General features: G+C 37.3%; 1 protein-coding gene across 2 annotated transcripts in view; it reads left to right on the forward strand.

The window, feature by feature from the left end:
• Nucleotides 1–1114: 1114 nt before the first annotated feature.
• The window catches only part of LOC133240026 (disintegrin and metalloproteinase domain-containing protein 18-like), a 104881-nt gene continuing 78505 nt past the window's right edge, over nt 1115–27490 (forward strand). Inside the window, exons 1-10 of one of the 2 annotated variants that reach the window (XM_061404550.1) lie at nt 1115–1220; nt 1760–1836; nt 7261–7316; nt 9873–9951; nt 13517–13593; nt 15073–15250; nt 17628–17693; nt 23175–23246; nt 23442–23608; nt 24574–24655. In XM_061404550.1, coding sequence (XP_061260534.1) covers nt 1166–1220; nt 1760–1836; nt 7261–7316; nt 9873–9951; nt 13517–13593; nt 15073–15250; nt 17628–17693; nt 23175–23246; nt 23442–23608; nt 24574–24655 — 909 coding nt within the window. In that variant the 5' untranslated portion in view covers nt 1115–1165. The remainder of the gene's footprint in view (nt 1221–1759; nt 1837–7260; nt 7317–9872; nt 9952–13516; nt 13594–15072; nt 15251–17627; nt 17694–23174; nt 23247–23441; nt 23609–24573; nt 24656–27490) is intronic. The other variant, XM_061404551.1, reaches the window with a different exon arrangement.

Consider the following 27490-nt stretch of genomic DNA (forward strand, 5'->3'; position numbering starts at 1 on the left):
CGGTAAATATATTGAAAATTCTACACCTGTGTGCTTTAAGTGGGTGAACCCTGTGGTAAAAATCATACACATCAGGATGATTCTATTGTACCTTTCCCTCATCCGCTTTGCCACTACCTTATTTGGATCCATTTTGATTCACATCCTGCCTTATTTAAAACTAATTTCTCAGGATCAGCTTCCCAGGAGTACTATTGCCTCGTAGGTCCAAGTTTTGGACCTGATCAGAGTTTATTTTTGTAACTGTTGGTACAATACATCCTTGCTGTGGACTGTCCTTGGATAAAGAAAGATAGGGATGAGTGGCGTGCAGGTGAGTTAGCTTTTGAGCCTGAGCAGTTTAAGATATTTGTCAGAAGATTCAAAGACAACTGTGTGTTCTGTCTTCTGCCCTGGTGCCCCTTTTCCTCTCTTAGTTTGTCTTGCTGGCTGTGTCATTTCTACAGCTTCCTTTGTATGGTTCTAAAAGGAATTTTAACAAACCACACTTAGATTCCATTTCAAAGTTTCCTTTCCCTTTCCTCAGCAGAGTATAACCAATACTGTATTTAAGAATAGGGACACAGTTGAAGAAAATTGCTTTCTATTGTCGTATCCAGGGTCAAGTTCCATATTCTTGATTTCTCCTTGTTTGAAAAGACTTTTTAAAAAAAGATATGAAGTCGGCAGTAGCACAATTTAAGAAGAAAATTTCTTGTAAAAAAAAAATAGTTAATATTCCTAGTTTCCTCTTTCTCTCCCACCATAGCAAATAAAAGTTGTTAGAAAACCATCACATGGAGAAGGGAAATTACCAGGAACTTCCCCCAGAAGAGCGTGCGTGCTAATTCGCTTCAGTTGTGTCTGACTCTGCGACCCCATGGACCGTATGCTTATTTGCTCCTTTATCCCTACTGAAGGGTTTGAAGGATGTCCACATTGTCATCACAGACCCGCTGTGCGCAGGCGCAAGCATTTGTCTGGAGTTCCTTCTTTCGGCCCTGAGCGCCCAGCCACTCAGGATGCCTAACGATGAGCCAGTGCAGCTGAAAGCTAATTTGAGGCCCTGGTCATCACCCCCAGGGCTCGGGGCAGAATGCTGTACTCCGGAGGGCTTCTGCCCACGAGCCTCAGGGATACCCAACGGTCTCTCACCTGGCTCTGCTTCCTGCGCCCCAACCCAGCCATGTTCCTACTCCTCGCACTGCTTGCTGCACTTGGAGGGCTGCTCGCCAGCCAGGGTAAGACTTCGGAGCCTCGACTTCCTTCTCCCTCTCTGGGTACTGAGCAGAGCTGGGATCTTCCAAAACAATTTCTGTAGTTCTAGGATACCTGCCGCCTCTCCCTGAGATTCTCTGATGGTGGCTTCCTCCCACCCCCAGCCACCCCCGGACCAGGATAGGGGATGGAAGATGTTAGCCAAGGATGCAGTGTCTCAGCCGCTGAAGGTCTTTCTGGGTCACCTACTCTGTAGCCAGAGGACTTAGCCAGGTTCGGAACTGGCCTGGCTTTATTCCTCAGAGACCTGAGGGAAAGGCTTCAACGTAGTTCTGGAAACCAACAGGATGGTCCTGCAGCATTGTATCTGTTCTCTGTTCATTTGTTTGTTTCCTAGCCATTTTTCAGTGTGCCATTGAAAATCTGTTGAAATCTGTGGACCAAGGTGGACACATGTAGATAAATTGATTTACAATTGTAGACCTCACCATGGACTCGGAGCTTAAGAATCCATGCTTGTCTTAGAGGACTGTTGCAAAAAAATCCCATTTTCTTACTACAGATTCTGAGGGAATGTTCCTATATGTCACAGTTCCACAGAAGATAAGCTCAAATGAGAGTGAAGATTGGGAGAAGCAGGTAAATGATCAAGCATATTACTTTTAAAGATGGAGTGAAAATAATTCAGGAGTGTGGGATGGACATGTACACACTGCTCTATTTAAAATGGATAACCAACAAGGACCTACAGTCTGTATGGCACAGGAAACTCTGCTCAATATTTTGTGGCAGCCTGGATGGGAGGGGAGTTAGGGGGAGAATGGATACAGGTATATATATATATGACTGAATCCCTTTGCTGTCCATCATGAAACTCGCACAACATTGTTAATTGTCTATGCTGCAATATAAAATAAAAAGTTAAAGAGTATCAGTTTTATAATTTAAAAGTTTAAGACTTTTAATTTACCTTTGCATTGAATCAGATCATACTAATTTGTTTTTGCTTGCAAAGCCACATGTTTTTATTGCTAATTCCTGGGACCTTCCCTTCATCTCTCAGGCTCTTCTGAAGCACTTGTTCACAATTTTCAAGAAATATTAAATACTATTGATGAATCATACTGGTAGAAATAAACAACATTAATTAAGTGTGACAATGGTTCAGACTGCAATTTATGGAAAGAAAACATTATTAATGGCCACAGTTAAAGTGACAGAAAAAATGGTTTTGAGTAAAATTTAGACCTGAGAATCTGACCCAGAAGCATCAGACTTATTAGAAATAATGGCCAAAGAAAAAGAAGACTAAAAATATCACATTTGCCTGAAATGTGATAATATTTAAATAACTGAAGTAAACAACCTGAAGTTTAAAGTGATAGATGTCACATTTACTGACAATGAGAGCATGTCAGTAAATATTAATTGGAAAAAGAATTTGAAAAATGTGCACTGCTACTAAAAACTTATTAAATTGAAGACATTCCATCTTGAATATTTTCCTGATTAAAATACTTCAAGTTGGCATAGTTATACTGTTGTAGATTGCAGACCAGAAACTAGAAGTCATAATACAGGGGTTTAGATTTCCATATGGTTAAGAAATGGGGTCAATATATAGAAACCCTGAGAAAATGCTTTCAGTTTGATGGAACAATTTTTGAAATGAGTATGTAAAAAAAATTTAAGACTCCAATAACTCTATTTTGACATACAGTATTAGAATGTATTATGATTATGTTCACTACTGAAAAATTATAATAAAAACTAAACGTACAAAACTGTACTTGAAAATCATAATAAAATAATTTCCTTTAGAGTTTTTTTTTCATATACTACTCTCATTTAATTCTCACATTAACCTTTTGAAATATTTTATATTATTTTCATATATATATGTGAGAAAGAGGATTACAGATGGTAAGGTAGTCAGAGTTATCAGTTTGAGGACATGGAGTCACAACTTTAATTTATGAATCTTTTTCCATTAAGAGTAAACTACCTACTGTTGAAAAAATATTTGCATATAAGCTTTTTCTTCCTGATTTGCTTCCATTTGCATGTATATTGTCATTGCATGATCACTTTAAACTTCAAGTTGTTCACTTGTCCCACAGTTATCTCAAAGTATATAGCAACAATGCAGGATGTGAAATACAGTGTCTGTCTACACGTTTTGAAAGCTATGTATGTTTCATTACTGGTAATCGGTCTGTTCATATTTTCTATTTTTTCCTGGTTCAGCCTTGGGATTTGTACCTTTCTAGGAATTTATCCATTTCATCGAGATTGTCCATTTTCTTGACCTATAGCTGTTAATAGTCTCTTATGGTCTTCCCTGGTGGCTCAGTGGTAAAGAACCCGCCTGCCAATACAAGAGACGCGTGTTTGATCCCTGGGTCAGGACGATCCCCTGGAGAAGGAGATAACCCACTCCAGTATTCTCACCTGGGAAATCCCATGGATTGTGGAGCAAAAGAGATTGACAGGACTTAGCGACTAAGCAACAACAATAGTCTCTTCAGTTCAGTTCAGTACAGTCGCTCAGTCGTGTCCGACCCTTTGCAACCCCATGAATCACAGCATGCTAGGCTTCCCTGTCCATCACTGACACCCGGAGTTCACTCAAACTCATGTCCACTGAGTCGGTGATGCCATCCAGCCATCTCATCCTCTGTCATCCCCTTCTCCTCCTGCCCCCAAATCCCTCCCAGCATCAGGGTCTTTTTCAATGAGTCAACTCTTTGCATGAGGTGGCCAAAGTATTGGAGTTACAGCTTTAGCATCAGTCCTTACAAAGAACACCCAGGACTGATCTCCTTTAGAATGGACTGGTTGGATCTCCTTGCAGTCCAAGGGACTCTCAAGAGTCTTCTCCAACACCACAGTTCAAAAGCATCAATTTTTTGGCACTCAGCTTTCTTCACAGTCCAACTCTCACATCCACACATGACCACTGGAAAAACCATAGCCTCGACTAGATGGACCTTTGTTGGCAAAGTAATGTCTCTGTTTTTTAAGATGCTATCTAGGTTGGTCATAACTTTCCTTCCAAGGAGTAAGCATCTTTTAATTTCATGGCTGCAGTCACCAACTGCAGTGATTTTGGAGCCCCCCAGAATTAAGTCTGACACTGTTTTCACTATTTCCCCATCTATCTGCCATGAAGTGATGGGACCAGATGCCATGATCTTAGTTTTTGGAATGTTGAGCTTTAAGCCAACTTTTTCACTCTCCACTTTCACTTTCATCAAGAGGCTTTTAGTTCCTCTTCACTTTCTGCCATAAGGGTGGTGTCATCTGCATATCTGAGGTTATTGATATTTCTCCTGGCAATCTTGATTCCAGCTAGTGCTTCCTCCAGTCCAGCGTTTCTCATGATGTACTCTGCATATAAGTTAAATGAGCAGGGTGACAATATACAGCCTGATGTACTCCTTTTCCTATTTGGAACCAGTCTGTTGTTCCATGTCCAGTTCTAACTTATGGTCATCTGTATTTCTGTGGTGTCAGTTATAATTTCTTTTTCATTTCTGATTTTATTAATTTAGGCCCTCTTTCTATTTTTAGTCTTACTACAGCCTTGTAATATTGTTTGAAATCACAGAGTGTGACGTCTCTGGCCTTGCTTTTCTTTTTCAAGATTGTTATAGCTATTAATGTTCTGTTTTAAGATTGTTTTCTCTATTTTTGTGAAAAATGACATTGGAATTTTGATAAGGATGCATTGACTCTATAGATCACTTTGAGTGGTATGGAAAAGTATTTTTCCCTTCAACTCGTAGACATAGAGAATCCTGGAGTTTATTGCCATTACCTTTTCCTTATTGTAGATGGATTAGTTTCTTTTTAGTAGTTCATTGTTAAGTATATATAAACAATGCTTATTTTTGTATCCTGGAGTTGTGCAACACCTTTTCTGGATCATCTGAGGGGATCTTCTTGACCCATGGATCAAACCTGGGTCTCCTGCACTGCACGTGGATTCTTTGCCATCTGAACCACCAGGGAAGCCCTAATTGGCTATACTCCAATATAAAACAACAACAAAAAAAGTTGTGCTGCTGGATGCCTGGTCCAAACCTTTTGGTGCTGAGGGAGATACTGAAAATTGGGGCTTCTCTCCTGATTGGAAGGTATTTTGCCAGGGCTGGGTTTTATGGTGTGTGTGTGTTTTCACCTTTCCTGCCCTTTTGCGTGGTGGATATTTTCTCAGTCACTCAGTATTGAGGAGCCCCTCTGCTACTTTCTGGATTTCTCTCAGAGGCAATTGACCCATGCAAAGCTTTTATTTGATGTAACTGTGGGAGGAAGATAAGACCAGAGCCTCTTATCCTGTCATCAGACTTATTTCATGTTCCTGGGTATGTTTATTTTTGATTGGATTAACACTGCTAATTTTGTTTGGTTGACTGCTTAACTTTGTGATTTTCCTTTAAAATGTATTATGCTTTGTTTTGGCAGGCAGTTAGGTTACTTATGAACCAGACTGAAAATGTCATGTTTGTACTGTCTTTGGTGGGGCTTCCTTGGTGGCTCAGTGGTAAAGAATCTGCTTGCAGTGCAGGAGACTTGGGTTTGATACCTGAGTTGGGAAGATACTCTCTGGACTCTCAGAAGGATAATAAGAAACTATCTGTCATCAGACTTATTTCTTGTTCCTGGGATGTTTATTTTGATTGGTAACACTGCTAATTTTGTTTGGTTGACTGCTTAACAAATGTATTAAGGCAGTTAGGTTACTTATGAACCAGATTGAAAATGTCATGCTTGTATTGTCTTTGGTGGGACTTCCTTGGTGGCTCAGTGGTAAAGAATCTGCTTGCAGTGCAGGAGACTTGGGTTTGATACCTGAGTTGGGAAGATACTCTCAAGAAGGAAATAACAAACTATTCTAGTATTCTTGCCTGGGAAGTCTCATGGACAGAGAAGCCTAGTGGGCTACAGTCTATGGGGTCGCAAAGAATGAGACGCGACTGAGCAACTAAACCACAATGTCTTTAGGATGAATGTCTCGCGTAATCCTGACTCTAGTTTCTGGGTTTCTAGGTTAGTTTCTCCTTAACACTAAAATGTGACCTTTCTGTGATCTTTACTGAATGGCATGAGTGTGTTCAGTGACATTTTTCTCCTCTGGTTGGTCAGACCTTGAATGTCTCCCAGCACTATATGAGCTGTGGGTTTTAATCCTCAGCTCCCCAGTTCTTTGCCCATGGTGTTGGACAGACCCTAAATTCACAAAGTGACTCCTACCATCTAGTGTTCAGACCGTTGAAGAAGCTCCACCTCTGAGTATGGGAAAAACCTGTGGCTTCCTTCCAACCAATAGGATATGGCCCAGTAGATGGAGGTACCTCTGAGGATCATATTTTGTTAAAGGACAAGGATTGGATTTCGTGCCTGTATCGTTCTTTTATATAAAACATGTTTTGCTAGACTCTCTCTCACCCTCTGGATGATATTTTAAAAGCAACCTGCCGTACTGTGTACTGTGTACATCTCCTGCTCCTGGACCCCTTCCCAGCAAGGTGATGAAGACCATTACAGTTTACTCCCTGTGGTCTCACAGCTCGTATTGCTGGAGCCCCAGCATTCTTCCCTAGCTTCCTTCTCTCAGGTCTGTCTTTAGCTTATATGTGAAGCATTGCAAAGCAGCTCTAGTGTTTGAGAGTGTGTATTTATGTATTTATAAACACATTATTGTTTCATTGTATTTGGTGTAGCATGTAAGCCTACAGTCATGCCTCATTCATTTTGGCTAAAGATGAGTATGTTTTTTTATAAAATAAACAGTAAGATCTAGTATTAATACATAGTAAATTTATATTTCTTCAAAATATAGCTTTCATCTCTTCTTTTCAAAAGCCATTCCTTACATTTATTGCCTTCATCCTGAATTTATTAAAAAATTTTAAATTCTTGCTAGTTAGAACAATAAATTCTGAAGGATATATGCTTTTTAAAAATGGATTGGGTGAGTCTTTTTTGACTTTAGTGAAAAATACTTTTTGATTTTATTATTTCTAATTTACTTAATTACCTATATTTGCTTTATTTTAGGTGACTTATATCATTACCATTGATAACAAACCATACACTCTGCATCTCAGAAAACAGTAAGAAATGATTTTCCCTTAAAGCTTAGAATTTACTTTTTAAAAAAATGTTTTTGTACACTATTTAAATTTAAGCATGCAGCAAAATGTAGGCTGTTTAATTAGTTTTTCAGTTTTGGATTCATTAGTTCCTGAATATTAAGTCTACAAGAACTTTGAATTTTTATTTTCCAGCTTGTTATTTTTAAATAAATCTATGCATAAATAAGTAAGCATTTAAATTCACGAACTCAAGAACTGCAAGTTATGTGTCAAGTATATCCAATATGCAATCAAACATGTATATATCATGTGGTTATTGGCAGAAAATTGAACTAGTGGCATATTTTGTGTGGAGGTTTTAATTATATATGTATTTATTTTTAACAACTTTATTTGGTAAATTATGTGTATATACATATAATCATAAAACTCTCAAGTGTATAATTATATAAGTTTAATATAGTATCACAATTTTCAACCATAAATCAGTTTTAAAACATTTCATTCTCCACATTAGACCTGTCATACTATTTCACATTTAATCCCTGTTATCAGCCACTACTTTGGAAAACAAGCAACCTATTTTCTGTCTCAATCTGTGTTTTTCAACATTTTATATACTCAAATAGCCTCTTCTTTGCCTACATCTTTGAAAATATGTATTTTTAACAACTGTATTTTGTCTGCCTGCATTTTTGTGGTTGAGTAAGGCTTGAGAAAATTTTGCTTACTTAATTCATGATGATTCTCATCCAACTCATGGCCATTAAACTCATGTTGGTCTTTAGGATCACTACCATTTCATTAAAAAAATATTCTTTGGTAAGATCATCAATGATCCTCATGTTTCTAAATGCCAGTTACTTTTTATTCATTTTTATCAGTCAGTGGCATTTTGTGTAGCTGAGCAGCGTCTCCTCCTTATAACAGTTTCTTCATTTGGCTTCCAGGACACAGCAAGTCTCTTGGTTTGTCTCTTATCAATGTACTCAGTCTTTCTCAGATTTTGTTTTGTTTGTTTTCTGATTCGACCTCCTCTCTCTCATCTTAGGAGTACTCCCTGGTGCTATTCTTAAACGCCTCTTTTTTCCCTAGCTGTTCTCAATCACCTGGTTCTTTCATCTGCTCCTATGGGTGTATTGATTACTCCCAAACTTGTATCTTTATTTCTCTTTAGTGAACGCCACATTTGTGTATTTGACTTCTTATTTGATAACCAAGAGTTTGCTGTAATTTTAATATTTAATGTGCCTAAAATATACTTCTAGTCATTTTTCATAATTTGTCTTTTCCTCGGGGATTTAGTAAATGGCATGTCTACTCTTTCAGTTTCTCAGAACAAAAATGTTAGAGTCACTCTTGACGTCTTATGTTTTTCTTTTGTTTTCCTCCACATCTAGCGGATTACTAAATCCCATGTGATCTACCTTCAAAATGCATTCAACAGAAATCAAACCAATATTTTAAAGTAATCATCAATCAATGAAAAATAAATAATTATTTTTTAAAAATGCATTCAGCAATTGGACCTCCACCACTGCTACAATCCTAGTTCAAGCTACCATCATGTCTTTACTGGATAATAGCCTATCATCCAGCTATTGTAGCCTAGCTGATCTCTTTGTGCTTATCTGTCCTACAGTAGGTTCTCAACAGGACTTTCAGTCTGATTCTATTAAAATGTTGGTCTGATCCTGCACCTTCCTGCTCAGAATCTCCCAGTGGTGGCTTCTCATCTCTGGGACACCATCTCTTACTACTGTCTCTTGTCTTGTCTCCGTACTTCACCTCAGGTACTTTGCCCTCTAGATGGTCTTCGTAGATACACAACCTATCTCTGCCTCAGGATATTTGCATTTCCTTCCTAGATCTGTGCAGATCCAAGGGCTTGTTTTTCAGGTCTTCAGTAATCAAATCACTTAGCCTTTCCTTGCCATCCTGTCTACATTTGCAACCAACCTTCAGGCCTTATTTATTATCACCTAACATGGCTCAAACAGTAAAGCTTCTGTCTACAATGCGGGAGACCTAGGTTTGATCCCTGGGTCGGGAAGATTCCCTGGATAAGGAAATGGCAACCCACTCCAGTACTCTTGCCTAGAAAATCCCATGGACGGAGGAGCCTGGTGCAGGCTACTGTCCGTGGTGTCTCAAAGAGACAGACACGACTGAGCGACTTCACTTTTACTTTCACTTTCAACATACTAGCAGTATGTGTTTCTCATTGTGAGGAAGACTGTGGTTTTGTCTTTTCTATATTGCTGTACCCCAGTGCCTTGAATTGAATCTATCAGATTGTTGGCACTCAGCAAATATTGTTGAATGAAGACATTTGTAGGCACACACACAAATGTCTGAAATGGAGGACTCAAAATCTATTCTGGTGTTAAGAAAGCCCTAACTCTCTGAGATGCCAGGTCAGAGAATTTACACTGTGATGGCATGCTAAAATTACTCTAAATAAAGAATATGCTTATATGAATCCTATATATTTTACTCTTATTTTTATTATTTTAATGTTTATGTTCATAGTAAATTCATGACTCAACCACTTTTAGTTTTTATTTTCCTTAGCTCATTTGTATCCCAGAACTTTTTGGTTTATACATATAATGAGACTGGATCTTTGCATTCTGAGTCTTCATATTTTAAGGTAAGACCCAGATGTCGTAGACATTCATTACCACACATTTCTTTATTCAGATGGGCTTACCGTTACCATTGGGATATGCTTGTTCCATGTTGGCAGTTTCATACAAATATTTTATTCCATATTCCATGTATGATAGGGATGAAATCCAGATCCAGAGAACATGTCTGGGCACTCATTGGTATAAAGTAAAGAAATGTGTCAAATACTTATTTTCCTTGAAAACTACATTTATTTTTTATTTTTTTAAATATAATTTTATTTATTTTAATTGCAGGCTAATTACTTTACAATATTGTATTGGTTTTGCCATACATCAACATGAACCCACCACAGGTGTACACATGTTCCCCATCCTGAACCGGCCTCCCACCTCCCTCCCCATACCATCCCTCTGGGTCATCCCAGTGCACCAGCACTGAGCATCCTGTATCATGCATCTAACCTGGTCTGGCGATTCGTTTCATATATGATATTATACATGTTTCAGTGCCATTCTCCCAAATCATCCCACCCTCTCCCTCTCCCACAGAATCCAAAAGACTGTTCTACACATTTGTGTCTCTTTTGCTGTCTCGCATACAGTGTTATCATTACCATCTTTCTAAATTCCATATATATGCGTTAGTATACTGTATTGGTGTTTTTCTTTCTGGCTTACTTCATTCTGTATAATAGGTTCCAGTTTCATCCACCTCATTAGGACTGATTCAAATGTATTCTTTTTAATGGCAAAGTTATGACCAACCTAGATAGCATATTCAAAAGCAGAGACATTACTTTGCCAACAAAGGTCCGTCTAGTTAAGGCTATGGTTTTTCCAATGGTCATGTATGGATGTGAGAGTTGGACTGTGAAGAAAGCTGAGTGCCGAAGAATTGATGCTTTTGAACTGTGGTGTTGGAGAAGACTCTTGAGAGTCCCTTGGACTGCAAGGAGATCCAACCAGTCCATTCTAAAGGAGATCAGCCCTGGGTGTTCTTTGGAAGGAATGATGCTGAAGCTGAAACTCCAGTATTTGTTCACTTCATGTGAAGAGTTGACTTATTGGAAAAGACTCTGATGCTTGGAGGGATCGGGGGCAGGAGGAAGAGGGGACGACAGAGGATGAGATGGCTGGATGGCATCACCAACTCAATAACATGAGTTTGAGTGAACTCCGGGAATTGGTGATGGACAGGAAGGCCTGGCATGCTGCGATTCATGGGGTTGCAAAGAGTCGGACATGACTGAGCGACTGAACTGAACTGAACTGAATACTCCATTGTGTATATGTACCACGGCTTTCTTATCCATTCATCTGCTGATGGACATCTAAGCTGCTTCCATGTCCTGGCTATTATAAACAGTGCTGTGATGAACACTGGGGTACATGTGTCTCTTTCAATTCTGGTTTCCTTGGTGGGTATGCCCAGCAGTGGGATTGCTGGGTCATAAGGCAGTTCTATTTCCAGGTTTTTAAGGAATCTCCACACTGTTCTCCATAGTGGCTGTACTACTTTGCATTCCCACCAACAGTGTAAGAGGGTTCCCTTTTCTCCACATCCTCTCCAGCATTTATTGCTTGTAGACTTTTGGATCGCAGCCATTCTGACTGGCATGAAGTGGTACCTCATTGTGGTTTTGATTTGCATTTTTCTGATAATGAGTGATGTTGAGCATCTTTTCATGTGTTTGTTAGCCATCTGTATGTCTTCTTTTATGTCTGTTTAGTTCTTTGGCCCAGTTTTTGATTGGGTTGTTTATTTTTCTGGAATTGAGCTTCAGGAGTTGCTTATGTATTTTTGAGATTAGTTGTTTGTCAGTTTCTTCGTTTGCTATTATTTTCTCCCATTCTGAAGGCTGTCTTTTCACCTTGCTTATGGTTTCCTTTGTTGTGCAGAAGCTTTTAATTTTAATTAGGTCCCATTTGTTTATTTTTGCTTATTTCTAATATTTTGGGAGGTGAGTCAAAGAGGATCCTGCTGTGATTTATGTCAGAGAGTGTTTTTCCTATGTTCTCCTCTAGCAGTTCTATAGTTTTCTGGTCTTACATTTAGATCTTTAATCCATTTTGAGTTTATTTTTGTGTATGGTATTATAAAGTGTTCTAGTTTCATTCTTTGACAAGTGGTGACCAGTTTTCCCAGCACCACTTGTTAAAGAGATTGTCTTTTCTCCATTGTATAGTCTTGCCTCTTTTGTCAAAGATAAGGTGTCCATAGGTGCATGGATTTATCTCTGGGCTTTCTATTTTGTTCCATTGATCTATATTTCTGTCTTTGTGCCAGTACCATGCTGTCTTGATGATTGTGGCTTTGTAGTAGAGCCTGAAGTCAGGCAGGTTGATTCCTCCAGTTCCGCTCTTCTTTCTCAAGATTGCTTTGGCTATTTGAGGTTTTTTTGTATTTCCATAGAAATTGCAAAATTATTGTTCTAGCTCTTATTGTTGGTAGCTTAATAGGGATTGCATTGAATCTATAGATTGCTTTGGGTAGTATACTCATTTTCACTGTATTGATTCTTCCGATCCATGAACATGGGGTATTTCTCCATTTATTAGTGTCCTCTTTGATTTCTTTAACCAGTGTTTTATAGTTTTATATATATAGGTATTATTCCTAAGTATTTTATTCTTTTCGTTGCAATGGTGAATGGAATTGTTTCCTTAATTTCTCTTTCTATTTTCTCATTATTAGTGTATAGGAATGCAAGGGATTTCTGTGTGTTGATTTTATATCCTGCAACTTTACTATATTCATTGATGAGCTCTAGTAATTTTCTGGTGAAGTCTTTAGGATTTTCTGTGTAGAGGATCATGTCATCTGCAAATAGTGAGAGTGTTACTTCTTTTCCAATTTGTATTCCTTTTATTTCTTTTTCTGCTCTGATTGCTGTGGCCAAAACTTCCAAAACTATGTTGAATAGTAGTAGTGAAAGTGGACACCCTTGTCTTGTTCCTGACTTTAGGGGAAATGCTTTCAGTTTTTCGCCATTGAGAATATTGTTTGCTGTGGGTTTGTCATATATAGCTTTTATTATATTGAGGTATGTTCTTTCTATTCCTGCTTTCTAGAGAGATTTTATCATAAATGGATGTTGAATTTTGTCAAAGGCTTTCTCTGCATCTATTGAGATAATCATATGGCTTTTATTTTTCAATTTGTTAATGTGGTGTATTACATTGATTGATTTGTGGATATTGAAGAATCCTTGCATCCCTGGGATAAAGGCCAGTTGGTCATGATGTATGATCTTTTTAATGTGTTGTTGGATTCTGATTGCTAGAATTTTGTTAAGGATTTTTGCATCTATGTTCATCAGTGATATTGGCCTGTGGTTTTTTTTTGTGGCATCTTTGTCAGGTTTTGGTATTAGGATGATGGTGGGCTTATAGAATGAGTTTGGAAGTTTACCTTCCTCTGCAATTTTCTGGAAGAGTTTGAGTTGAAAACCACTTTTAATAAATCTTTATGATACAGAAACTTATTACATTCAACTGTTTTAATGTTTTGAATATTTATAACATTTGCCAATACATTTTATGCATGACTAATTTATTTATTGGCCTCACTGTACTGTTTTTCAGATGAATTGTCATTATCAAGGATACATCGCAGGTTTCCCAAATTCAGTCGTGACACTCAGCATCTGTTCTGGACTCAGGTAACAGAATCTTGGGGCTTCCCCATAACCCAGTGGGTAAAGAATCTGCCTGTGATGCAAGAGACACAGAAGAGGTGGGTTCGATCCTTAGGTCGGAAAGATCCCCTGGAAGAGGGCATGGCAACCCACTCCAGTATTCTTGCTGGAAAAAATCCCATGGACAGAGGAGTCTGGTGGGCTACTGCCCATCCCTGGTGGCTAAAAAAGTAAAGAATCTGCCTGCAGGGCAGGAGACCCACGTTCAGTCCCTGGGTTGGGAAGATTCCCTGGAGAAAGGAATGGTAACCCACTCTAGTATTCTTGCCTGGAGAATTCCGTGGACAAAGGAGTCTGGTGAGCTACAATCCATGGGGTCCCAAAGAGTCAGACATGACTGAGCGAGTAACACACAACAGAATCTTTGAGGTTATTTATACATGAAAAATTAGGATATACTTTAAAATAAAATTTAGTGGCTGCAAAACACAAATCTGGGATATTTAAGGAGGATTCCAATCGGAACGTTTTCTTCATGATGGCCTTAGTTTTTAATATTAATAAATGGGCCTTTGCAGTAACCATTGAAGTGAAATCACTCAAGGGAATCCTAACTGAAGATATGTTCAAGATATTGAGGAGAAAGAGACAGATGCGTTAAAAAAAAAAAATTCAAACACACCCACCCGCTAAATCCTTTAGAATATCTCCCTGGATCTCCCTGGATGTTATTGTTGTATTTTGTATCAGCTATCTGGAATAGTTATGGAAATTTACATTAAGTAGTTACTTAACTAAGCGCAAGTTGTATATTCTCAGTGTAGGTGTGCTTTGTATCAGGTGTAAGACGACTAGCTGAGAACATACCTCAGAGGTAAAAGGGCAGGGGTGATGATTTTCATCATTGAAGTGGCAGGAAGAAGGTGGTGAGTTTATCAGATGAAGATACAGGCCCAGAGCAGAGCAAAAAGATTATTCCCACCTTCCCTTTGCTTTTCATCGCCTGATGTCCAGAATTTGTTGACTCAGAAACTTGACATTTTCTACATGTGGTTTTCCTACATATCAGCCTTTTTAGACCTCCACTGTATATATCCACTGTCCCTCTGTAAGAACAGGAACTTTTTATTCTTGGAATTCTCAACAAATGCCTTGGTTTCCAGCAAATCAGTTCAATTCAGTCGCTCAATCGTGTCCGACTCTTTGCAACCCCAGGCATGGCCTTAATACACCTTGAATGAATGTGACTGCTATATGGAAAAAACAAAATACTTCTCAGTATATTTAGTTCTTTAATACATGAGAAAAACTGAGGCAGATGTGGTTACTCAGTTACTAGTGGTAGCTGAAAAAAAAGTAGGAAAAGAGAGTGACTTTAAAACATGTTCCTCACTATGGTTGCTCATTTCTTATGGCATTTTGAATTATAAATCTGATGGAATCATTTGCAGGATGATGGGATTATTGGCAGGATTTTTATGTCATTGTTTTCTAAATATTCAGGGGATTCCTTCAGTTTGAAAATATCAGCTATGGCATTGAGCCTTTGGAATTTTCAGCAAGATTTGAGCACATAATTTATCAAGTGAAAAATGACCATCCAGATAAACCAATGTTTGCAGAAAATTACAGCAATATTTGGCAGAAAGATCAGTCCTATACAATCCATTTAAGCTCACAGGTAACTGAGACAATTCTGATATCATGACACACTATAAAATTACTTTTGTAGAATTGTGTTAGTCAGGAAAAGGAAGTACTTAGCTGCTGAGTAGCAATATAACATTTGGTATCTGTTTTCTACATGGGTATATAAAACATCCATATTCCATCTAAAATACATGGAAATATGCAATAATGCATTTCAAGCTTACTGTTGTATGTTGTCTTATGTAATATTTCTTGTTTTTAATTTTTATTCAAGCAAAAGTGCTTATTATTGAATAAAATTAGGAATATAGAAACACTAGTTACCACTGCCCTGGTAACACTGCTTTTAATATTTTGATATATAGGTTTACATACTACTGGGACATGTCTTTCTAAAATATTGCATCATTTGTATATTATTAAACATTTAATTTGTAGGCTGAATATAGAATTCTTAGTTGACAGGTGTTTTTCTTTCATCACTTTGGATATTTCAGTTCACTATCTTTTGGACTCCATTTTCTCTGATGAAGAATCAGATGTTAGTCATCTTACTGAGGATTCCTTGTGCACGATGTGGCCTTTCTTTGTTGATTCTTTCAAGAGTCTCTGTCTTTGCCTTATGACAGTTTTCTTATGTGTGTCTTTGATTGGGTCCCTTTGAGTTTATCCTACTTGGAGTTCATTAAGCTTCTTGGATGTTTAATTTTTTCATGAGATTTAGGAACATTTTGGCCATTAGTTCTTTGAAGCTCCTTTTTGCCCTTTTATCTATCTCCTCCCTATTACCTCCACTGTATACATGTTGGTGTGCTTGAAAATGCTCCATAGGAAAAGAGCAGGTTCTGTTCATTTTTTTCCATTCTGATTTCTTTCTCTTCCTCAGACTGTATAATCTCAACTGACTTTAAAGAGGTACAAGAAGGGAAATCTTCATGGTGACAAAATAGTTTTGTATCTTGATTGGAGTTGTGGTTATATAAACATACACATGACAAAATGATATACAGCTATACACATACACATTGTACCAGGTGAATACCCCAGTTTTGAAAATGTACTGTAATTTTGTAGGATGTAACCACCGGGGAGAATTACAAGAGACCTGTGATCTATTTTGGCAATATTCTATGATTCAATACTTATTTTTAAAAAACTGAACAAAACATTTTAAAGAAGAGAATAAAAGTAACCCATTAAAATGAATGGATTTTGAAGTTCAATTACTGAAAATGACATGTGACATTATGATGAATGGTACTATAAGTTCATTTTAAAACACAGGTATTAAAGATACAGTTTTATTATTTTGAAAATAAGAATATAAATTTGAAATGGCAAATGGGGAAAAATGTTATTAAAATATGAAATCTGCTGTGTAGAAACATACAGAAAATTGGTTATGGTGTGTACATAATTTGTAATTATATTCAACCAGGCTGCAATTTGGAATCCATGGTTGTCAACAGTGGCTTATATTTTTATACAAGCACAGTAAGAGCCACCAAAATACAAAATATTTTTTAAGTGAATTTTGAACACCAAGAAAAGAAATCAGCATCTCAGTATATACACATTTAAGAGGCAAGCATAGTTTACTTCCCTGTGAAAATGTAAACCTAGGCTCTACCAGTTGAATCCAGTTTCTTTGTTTGCTTGTTTATATAGTAAGCTATGCTATTTTGTGGGGCTTCCCTGCTGGCTCAGTGGTAAAGACTTCACCTGCCAATGCAGGAGACACGAGTTCGATCCCTGTGTCAGGGAGATCCCCTGGAGAAGGAAACGGCAACCCACTCCAGTATTCTTGCCTGGAGAATTCCATGGACAGAGAAGACTGGTGGGCCGTAGTCCACGGAGTCACAGAGTCAGACATGACTTAGTGACTAAATAACAGCAACAAAAAAAGCTGTTTTATGACAGACACCATCTTTGTTCCCTCCTTACACTTAGATTTAATTACCAGGGTCAAGGAAGAAATTGTAGGGCCTTTAAAATATCCATGTTTGAAATGGTATTTCAGCATGTTAGATATACAGCTCTTGTAAAATCACCGTTAGAGTACGAAATGGTATAATAAATTGATGATTTATAGCTGACTAACTTGACACAATCAAGGAGTATTACATTGTATCAAATGGGACACAGAGCCTATGCTCTGGAGCTATGGAGTTATTCACTTTCTCTTCTTCAGAATTAATAGTGAATACCTAGACTTCTGCCTTACTCTAGCAGGCTCACTGGGATTCCTTTAAACTTGAAATTTGTTTTCAAGTTAATTTTCTGATTTGCAGTTAATTTTTATACTTAAGACCTCATGAGGGTTTTATGAGGTCACTTGCCTCCTTTACATGTCACTGTCTGTTTAATAAATTCAAAACGTATTAACATTTGATAAATTCTCTTTTCAGGAAAAAACTTTTTCAGAACTATTGCCCCAATATCTAGAAATGCACATTATAGTCGAAAAAGCTTTGGTAAGTCAAACTTTCCCCTCCTTCCATTGCTCTCTCTCTTCTTTCCCATTTTAATTTTCCTTTCTTAAAGTTTAATGTTTTATTGCTATCACCTAGAGAACATCAGCCAAAATGTTTAATCATTTCTGAATATTAAATTTATGAAATCAATTTATGGAAATTTATTATATTGTTAGCTCTCTTGCAGGTTTCAAAATTAATATTTCTAATGATCATGGAAAGGTAGCTATACTTTTTTTTGCTAAATGTTTATAGAAAAATTAAAACATAGAACTGCCAATTTGGAGCAATTTATCTTTCAGAGTCCAGACATTTTTTATTTTATTTTTAATTAATTCATTTTTTATTGAAATATAATTGATTTACAATTTTGTGCCAGTATCTGCTATACAGTAAAGTGAATCAGTTATATACATATAAACATTCCTTTTTGGTATTCTTTTCCATCATGGTTTATCACAGGACATTGAATACAGCTCCCTGTGCTATAAAGTGGGACCTTGTGCTTATTTGCCTTCTCTCTTTAAACATTATGAAAAACTTCTTAAAGACATAATGTATGTAATTTTCTGATGATTTCCAATTAAAAAGATTTAATTTTAGGTGTGACTTGGATATAGTTAAGAGGCTTCCCCCATGGCTCACTGGTAAAGAATCCGCCTGCAATGCAGGAGACGTGGATTGGATCCTTGAGTCAGGAAGATCCCCTGGAGAAGGAAATGGCAGCCCACTCCAGCATTCTTGGCTGGAAAATCCCATGGACAGAGGAGCCTGGAGGGCAACAGTCCATAGGGCCACAGAAGAATCAGACAGGACTGAGTGACTAAACAACAAACAACAACAAATGTATGTAATTAGGATCCCAAACTAGCCTCAGTTCAGTTCAGTTCAGTCGCTCAGTCGTGTCCGACTCTTTGCAACCCCATGAATCACAGCACACCAGGCCTCCCTGTCCATCACCAACTCCCGGAGTTCACTCAAACTCACGTCCATCGAGTCAGTGATGCCATCCAGCCATCTCATCCTCTGTCGTCCCCTTCTCCTCCTGCCCCCAATCCCTCCCAGCATCAGAGTCTTTTCCAATGAGTCAACTCTTCGCATGAGGTGGCCAAAGTACTGGAGTTTCAGCTTTCGCATCATTCCTTCCAAAGAAATCCCAGGGCTGATCTCCTCCAGAATGGACTGGTTGGATCTCCTTGCAGTCCAAAGGACTCTCAAGAGTCTTCTCCAACACCACAGTTTAAAAGCATCAATTCTTCGGTGCTCAGGTTTCTTCACAGTCCAACTCTCCCATCCATACATGACCACTGGAAAAACCATAGCCTTGACTAGACGGACCTTTGTTGGCAAAGTAATGTCTCTGCTTTTCAATATGCTATCTAGGTTAGTCATAACTTTTCTTCCAAGGAGTAAGGGTCTTTTAATTTCTTGGCTGCAGTCACCATCAGCAGTGATTTTGGAGCCCCCAAAATTAAAGTCTGACACTGTTTCCACCATTTCCCCATCTATTTCCCATGAAGTGATGGGACCAGATGCCATGATCTTCATTTTCTGAATGTTGAGCTTTAAGCCAACTTTTTCACTCTCCTCTTTCAGTGTCATCAAGAGGCTTTTTAGTTCCTCTTCACTTTCTGCTATAAGAGTGGTGTCACCTGCATATCTGAGGCTATTGATATTTCTCCCGGCAATCTTAATTCCAGCTTGTGTTTTCTTCCAGCCCAGCATTTCTCATGATGCACTCTGCATATAAGTTAAATAAGCAGGGTGACAATATACAGCCTTGACGTACTCCTTTTCCTATTTGGAACCAGTCTGTTGTTCCATGTCCAGTTCTAACTGTTACTTCCTGACCTGCACACAAATTTCTCAAGAGGCAGGTCAGATGGTCTGGTATTTCCATCTCTTTCAGAATTTTCCACAGTTTATTGTGATCCACATAGTCAAAGGATTTGACATGTCAATAAAGCAGAAATAGATATTTTTCTGGAACTCTCTTGCTTTTTCAATGATCCAGTGGATGTTGGCAATTTGGTCTCTGGTTCATCTGCCTTTCCTAAAACCAGCTTGAACATCTGGACTAGCCTAGGATGCACAATACTATCTACCTACCCTCTCATCCCCAGATGAGGCTGGGGTCTCTGACCACACTTCCTAACTGCCTTGCCCTCTCCTTAACCTGCTGTACCCTCTCCAGTCACACTGTTTTCTTTGAAGTGTGATAGATATTTGCCAGCTGACCAATTGACTTAATATTTTTTTCCCAATTTTTTGAGGAATTATTGATAAATATGATTGTATATGGCTAAATTGTACAATGTGAAGATTTGATGACCATGTACATTGCGGATTGTTTACCAAGACCAAGATAATTAACACATTCACTGCCTCACAGCATTAACATTATGTTCCGTGTATGTGTGTGTGTGTGGTAAGAACACTTAAGAGAACTCATCAACTTCCAAGTGTACAATACCATATCATTAACTATAGTCACTGTGCTGCACATTAGATACTCAGAACCTATAACTGAAAAGTTTGTACCCTTTGACCTATATTTCTCCATTACTTCCTCTGGCAACCAAAATTCTATTCTTTGTTTCTATGAAATTTGACTTTTGTTTGTTTGTTTGTTTTTGTTTGTTTGTTTTAGATTCTACATGTTAGTGATGCCATGACACAACACAGTTTCTGTCTTTCTTGGGTTGGCTTATTTCACTTAGCACAATGCCCTCCAGATTTATCATGTTGTTGCAAATGAGAGAATTTCCTCCTTTTTGTGACTGAATACTATGCCATTGTACATGTACTGTACTAAGTCACTTTACTTGTGTCCAACTCTTTGCAACACTATGGATTTTAGCCCACCAGGTTCCTCTGTCCATAGGATTCTCCAGGTAAGAACACTGGAGTGGATTGCCAGGCCCTCCTCCCATTGTGCATAAATACCACTTTTTTCTGTTCTTTCATCTTTTGACGACACTTAAAGTTGTTTTTATATCTAGGCTATTGTGAATAACATTTCAAACATGGGAATACAGATATTTCTATGAGATATTGATTTCACTTTCTTAGGTTCTATACTGAGAAGTGGGGTTGTCATTCATATGGCAGTTCTTTTTTTGATTTTTAAGGAACTGTTAAATTGTTTTTCCGGAGAAGGCAATGACACCCCACTCCAGCACTCTTGCCTGGAAAATCCCATGAACGGAGGAGCCTGGTGGGCCACAGTCCATGGGGTCGCTAAGAGTCGGACACGACTGAGCTACTTCACTTTCACTTTTCCCTTTCATGCATTGGATAAGGAAATGGCAACCCACTCCAGTGTTCTTGCCTGGAGAATCCCAGGGACGGGGAAGCCTGGTGGGCTGCCGTCTAAGGGGTTGCACAGAGTCAGACACGACTGAAGTGACTTAGGAGCATATTGTTTTCCATAATGCTGTACCAATTTACAATCCCACAAAGTACAAGGGTTTCCTTTTCTCAACATGCTCACCAGCATTTGTCAGTTCAGTTCAGTCACTCAGTTGTGTCTGACTCTTTGCAACCCCATGGACTCCAGCGCACCAGGCTTACCTGTCCATCACCAACTCCCAAAGCCTGCTCAAACTCATGTCCATTGAGTTGGTGATGCCATCCAATCATCTCATCCTCTGTCATTCCCTTCTCCTCCTGCCTTCAATCTTTCCCAGCATCAGGGTCTTCTCCAATGAGTCAGTTCATCACATCAGGCGGCCAAAATGCTGGAGCTTCAGCTTCAGTATCAGTCCTTCCAATGCATATTCAGGACTGATTTCCTTTAGGATTGACTGGTTGGATCTCTTTGCAGTCCAAGGGACTCTCAAGAGTCTTCTCTAACACCACAGTTCAAAAGCATCAATTCTTCAATGTTCAGCATTCTTTATAGTCCAACTCTCACATCCATATATGACTACTGGAAAAACCATAGCTTTGACTAGATGGACCTTTGTTGGCAAAGTAATGTCAGCCTTTTAATATGCAGACTAGGTTGGTCATAAGTTTTCTTCAAAGGAGCAAGCATCTTTTAATTTCATGGCCGCAGTCACCATCTGCAATGATTTTGGAAAGAAAATAAAGTCTGTCACTGTTTCCATTGTTTCCTCGTCTATATGCCATGAAGTGATGGGACTGGTTAGTTTTTTGAATGTTGAGTTTTAAGCCAACTTTTCCACTCTCCTCTTTTACTTTCATCAAGAGGCTCTTTAGTTCCTCTTCGCTTACTGCCATAAAAGTGGTGTCATCTGTATGTCTGAGGCTATTGATATTTCTCCTGGAAATCTTGATTCCATCTTGTGCTTCATCCAGTCCAGCATTTCACATGATGTACTCTGCATTTAAGTTAAATAAGCAGGGTGACAATATACAGCCTTGATGTACTCCTTTCCCAATTTGGAAAAAGTTTGTTGTTCCATGTCTGGTTCCAATTTTTGCTTCTTGACCTGCATACAGATTTCTTAGGCATATGTAAGCTGTTGTTTTTTTTTTTTCTTTTGTTTTGTTTTTTTGATGATAGCCATCTGACCAGTGTGAGGTGAAATCTCACTGTGGATTTTGTTTTCACTTCCCTGATGGTTAGTAATGTTGAATACCTTTTGTGTACCTGTTGGTCACTTGCATTTCTTTTTTGGAAAAATATCCATTTGGTAAACATAGTGTCTTTTGCGTATCTAGATAAGAGTGAAATTATTATGTCATTAGGTTAGTGTAAATTACTCTTAGAGGATATTGATAATTTTCAAAAGTGACTGTAGCAGTTTGTGCTTCCATCTTCTCACAAGTGATTGGTATTGATAGTCTTTTCAACTTTAAATGGCGTATAATCTAAGAAAATATTGAATCACCATGGTGTACACCTGAAACTAATATAATATTGTAAATTGACTATAGTTTTTAAAAATATATTTATCAGTTTCAAAAAAAATATTTTCTTTCTTTTCACCTTTATCCTATTTCATTTTGTTCTTTATCAAACCTTTTTGAATCATTCATGCCACATAATTTTCACTTTACATCATTAAGATTTCTGTCTTCCTAAAGATTTATTTGAGCATGTTGATTATTTTTAATGTTTATTTACTCTTCTTTAATTGCTAAGCATGCAATGGGAAATGCTGTGACTGATTTCTTCTGTTTTAGAAAATATCTACTTCAAGAAATCCCTTTATAATACAGACAGATCTGTGAAGTTATTTTAGTACCTCTTGATGATTTCAATTGTTTCTGCTGGACAGTGTCTTTAAAATACATAACAAGTGAGAATCTATTTTGAATCCCTAAGTATGATTTTTTTATTGTTGTTTGTTTTCATTATGGTAAATATTATTATCTTTATGTTAGTATATTTTAATTAATCTCACAAATCTTATGGTTTTCCTGCTTGCTATCATCAAGAGATATTCATCATACAAGAAAAATTGCTGTCACTTACATTTTTAAAAGGGTCATAAAAAATTTCTTTTTCAGTATGATTATATGGGATCAGAAATGATGGCTGTAACACAGAAAATTATCCAGATTATTGGCCTTGTCAATGCAGTAAGTTTTAACATTTTTGCGTGTATAAATTTATGAAAAGTCATTGAAAACCTTTTCATTATATCATGGCAAATTAATGACTTCAAGTCCTTGGGTTAATATCCAAGGTAATCAAGTAAACTTTATTTTTTGTGTACTGTTTTGATGTAATGATTTATTTTATTTGAATATATACAATATAAATCTTATTTTTAGATGTTCAGTCAGTTCAAACTGACTGTGATATTATCCTCCTTGGAACTGTGGTCAGATAAAAACCAAATTTCCACCACTGGAGATGCTGATGATTTATTACAAAGATTTTTGGCATGGAAACAGGACTATCTTATCCTTCGGCCCCACGATGTAACATTCTTACTTATGTAAGCACAATATTCTGCATTAATAAAGAGATATACATAAATAATTTCATTAATTTTATAATATAACACATTTATAGTGTTTTTCAGTTTTCTGTAGGCCCCTTTGAAAACGTTAAGTAAAATATAGCTGTTGCCATCGAGGTGATAGTGTAGTAGGAAACATGATAAAAATAAAAACAATCTGAATCACTTATATGACAAAATATTTTGGAATATAATTCATATGAAAAAATATTTCATGAGCTTTTATAATATCAGCTATATGACAGAATACATACAAACCCCAACTTATTAAGGATGCAAAACTGATACTATTCAGTTAATAAATATTACCTACGATTTGTGAATGCATTTCATGTCTACTGTTCAGTGAAGAAACATTTAGGTTTTTGGTAATATGATTAGGGCTTCCCTGGTGGCTCAGATGATAAGAATCTGCCTGCAGTGTGGGAAGCTCAGGTTTGATCCCTGAGTTGGGAAGATCTTTGGAGAAGGGAATGGCTGCCCACTCCAGTATTCTTGTGGAGAATTCCACGGACGGAGGAGCCTGGTGGGCTACAGCCTGTGGGATCGCAAAGAGTAGGACATGACTGAAGAAATGCCTGTCTATAATTTTAAAAACTGCTTATATTTAGATGGCAAGAATTATTTTCCATAAATTAAAAATTCCTTTTAATTTTTAGTGACCAAAACAATTGCTGAATAAGGGAAACTGAGGAGAATTTGATATAATAAAATTATATCAAGTCAAGGAGTTAGGTTAAGAAAAAAAATTGGTATTAAGGTGAATTATAGTTTTCAAAAATTTGAGCATTTTGTATAATATATTAGGTATTATTCAGATTAAAAATAGTATGTTTGAAAACTTATTTTAAATTTTATGGGAGATTTAACTTAATAAATAAGCTTGTGAATCGTTCTGAATGACCATGCTAATAAAAAAAGGAAACATTATAATGATGTAGTTACAGGAAACAGCCTAAATATGTGGGAGCAACATTTCCTGGCACAATATGCAATAGAAGCTATGATGCAGATGTTGCTGTGGTATGTAATACGTGTCCTCTCTGTGACTATTTTCTTCTAAACTTTATATTGTGTTTTATAAATATTATTTTACATAGTGAAGTAAACTTGATTTTTTCTCTGTATATGTATGGATTATTATTTTGTTGGGACAACATGATTTTAATCTCAGTTTATTTAATTATAAATTTCAAACATAGGAAAATGATACAAAGAGATATGACTATACCTCTTCACCAGCCTGGCATAAAAGATAATAGCATGTATCAGATTTCCTAAGGACAGAAAACCTTAGGGAAAAGTTAAAGCCTTCTGTTATGTCTCCTTCAAATTCAGGAAATAACAGAAGGCATGACTTCATATTTGCTAGTTTTTGCATATTTTATAATATTGTTGCAAATACATGTAACCATTAACTATGTATTATTGTTTTGCTTTGTTCTTACTTTATATATCATTTCAGAACTATTTTGAATAGCTTGTTAAAAGATGTATACAAGTTGAAGCATACAACTCTACTACTTACTTTTTCTTTCAAAATTATATCTTACCAAATAGAGCAACTATTCTTATTATAAATAAAAATGGTTTTACAAGACTATTGTAAACAACTAAATCAATTCTTTGCATAATCTACATTTCTTGAATCCTTATCCTTTTGTTTTTAAACTTTCCTTCCTGGCATATAACTTAGTAGGTATTTTCTTTTAAATAAAATTTTTATTGAGGTGCATCATGTATCGAGAACATTGCACAAGTCATAAATGTATAGCATGCTTGATTTTGGCCAAGTCATACATAGGTATAAGTATCACAGAGGTAAGAAAATAAAATCTTATCAACATATCAGAAGACTCCTAAATCCTCCCTCCCCCTATCTTGACACTTACTCACTGGTTAATTTGATCTTTCTTTGAGCTTTCTGTAAATAATAGAGTATGTGTTCTCAATGTGTGTGTTTACAACATATTTGCTCAAAGCTACGTCTTTGATAGTTATTCATGCTTATACGTGTAGAAATAGTTGTTCATTCTTTTGCTCTATATTTCTGAGTAATATGCCCAATAAATTCCTTGAGTATTCAAATTTCATTTCAGTTCAGTTCACTTCAGTCACGCAGTCGTGTCCTATTCTTTGCAACCCCACAGACTGCAGCACGCCAGACCTCCCTATCCAACACCAACTCCTGGAGTCTACTCAAACTCGTGTCCATTGAGTTGGTGATGCCATCCAACCACCTCATCCTCTGTCATCCCCTTCTCCTCCTGCCTTCGATATTTCCCAGCATCAGGGTCTTTTCAAATGAGACAGCTCTTTGCATCAGGTGGCCAAAGTATTGGAGTTTCAGCTTCAGCATTAGTTCTTCCAACGAATATTCAGGACTGATCTGCTTTAAGATGGACTGGTTCAATCTCCTAGCTGTCCAAGGGACTCTCAAGAGTCTTCTCCAACACCACAGTTTGAAAGCATCAATACTTCTGCACTCATCTTTATAGTCCAACTCTCACATCCATATATCACTACTGAAAAAACCATAGCCTTGACTAGATGGACCGTTGTTGGCAAAGTAATGTCTCTGCTTTTTAATAAGCTGTCTAGGTTGGTCATAACTTTTCTTCCAAGGAACAAGTGTCTTTTAGTTTCATGGCTGTAGTCACCATCTGCAATGATTTTGGAGCCCCCCAAAATAAAGTCTGTCACTATTTCCATTGTTTCCCCTTATATTTGCTATGAAGTAATGGGACCAGATGCCATGATCTTAGTTTTCTGAATGTTGAATTTTAAGCCAACTTTTTCACTCTCCACTTTCACTTTCATCAAGAGGTTCTTTAGTTCTTCTTCACTTTCTGCCATAAGGGTGGTGTCATCTGCCTATCTGAGGTTATTGATATTTCTCCCAGCAAATTTGATTTCATCTTGTGATTCATCCAGCCCAGCATTTCTCATGATGTACTCTGCATAGAAGTTAAATAAGCAGGGTGATAATATACAGCCTTGACATACTCCTTCCCCAATTTGGAACCAGTCCATTGTTCCATGTCCAGTTCTGTTGCTTCTTAATTTGCATACAGATTTCTCAGGACGCAGGTCAGGTGGTCTGGTATTCCCATCACTTGAATGGTTTTTTACAGTTTGTTGTGATCCACACAGTCAAAGACTTTGGCATAGTTAATAAAGTAGAAGTAGGTGTTTTTCTGAAACTCTGTTGCTTTTTTGATGATTCAACGGATGTTGGCAATTTGATCTCTGGTTCCTCTGCCTTTCCTAAATCCAGCTTGAACATCTGGAAGTTCACTGTTCATGTACTGTTGAAGCCTGGCTTGGAGAAGTTTGAGAATTTACTTTGCTAGCATGTAAGATGAGTGCAATTGTGTGGTAATTTGAGCATTCTTTGGCATTGCTTTTCTTTGGGATTGTAATGAAAACTGACCATTTCCAGTCCTGTGGCCACTGCTGAGTTTTCCAAATTTGTTGGCATATTGACTGCAGTACTTTCACAGCATCATATTTTAGGATTTGAAGTAGTTCAATTGGAATTCCATCACCTCCACTAGCTTTGTTAATACTGATGCTTCAAAATTAGGCATTATCTATTGACTTCCTATATTGACATCAGGATTCAACATCCTAATAGCTTATTTCTTCATGGAAACATTTAAGATCTTTTTATCCTTCCATGGTATCTTTTATCATCCAACATGCTTGTTACATTAGAGCACTTTCAATCTGGGTACTAATTTACATCTGTCCTGAGAAGTTTTATTGTATTGTTTACTTGATCATATTTTGTTTCCCTTTTCTTTGTAGAAATTTGTTAAGTATGTATGAGAGCATTTTGACTCATCATCTTTTTTT

The sequence above is a fragment of the Bos javanicus genome, chromosome 27, assembly GCF_032452875.1.
Source record: "Bos javanicus breed banteng chromosome 27, ARS-OSU_banteng_1.0, whole genome shotgun sequence".
NCBI lineage: Eukaryota > Metazoa > Chordata > Mammalia > Artiodactyla > Bovidae > Bos > Bos javanicus.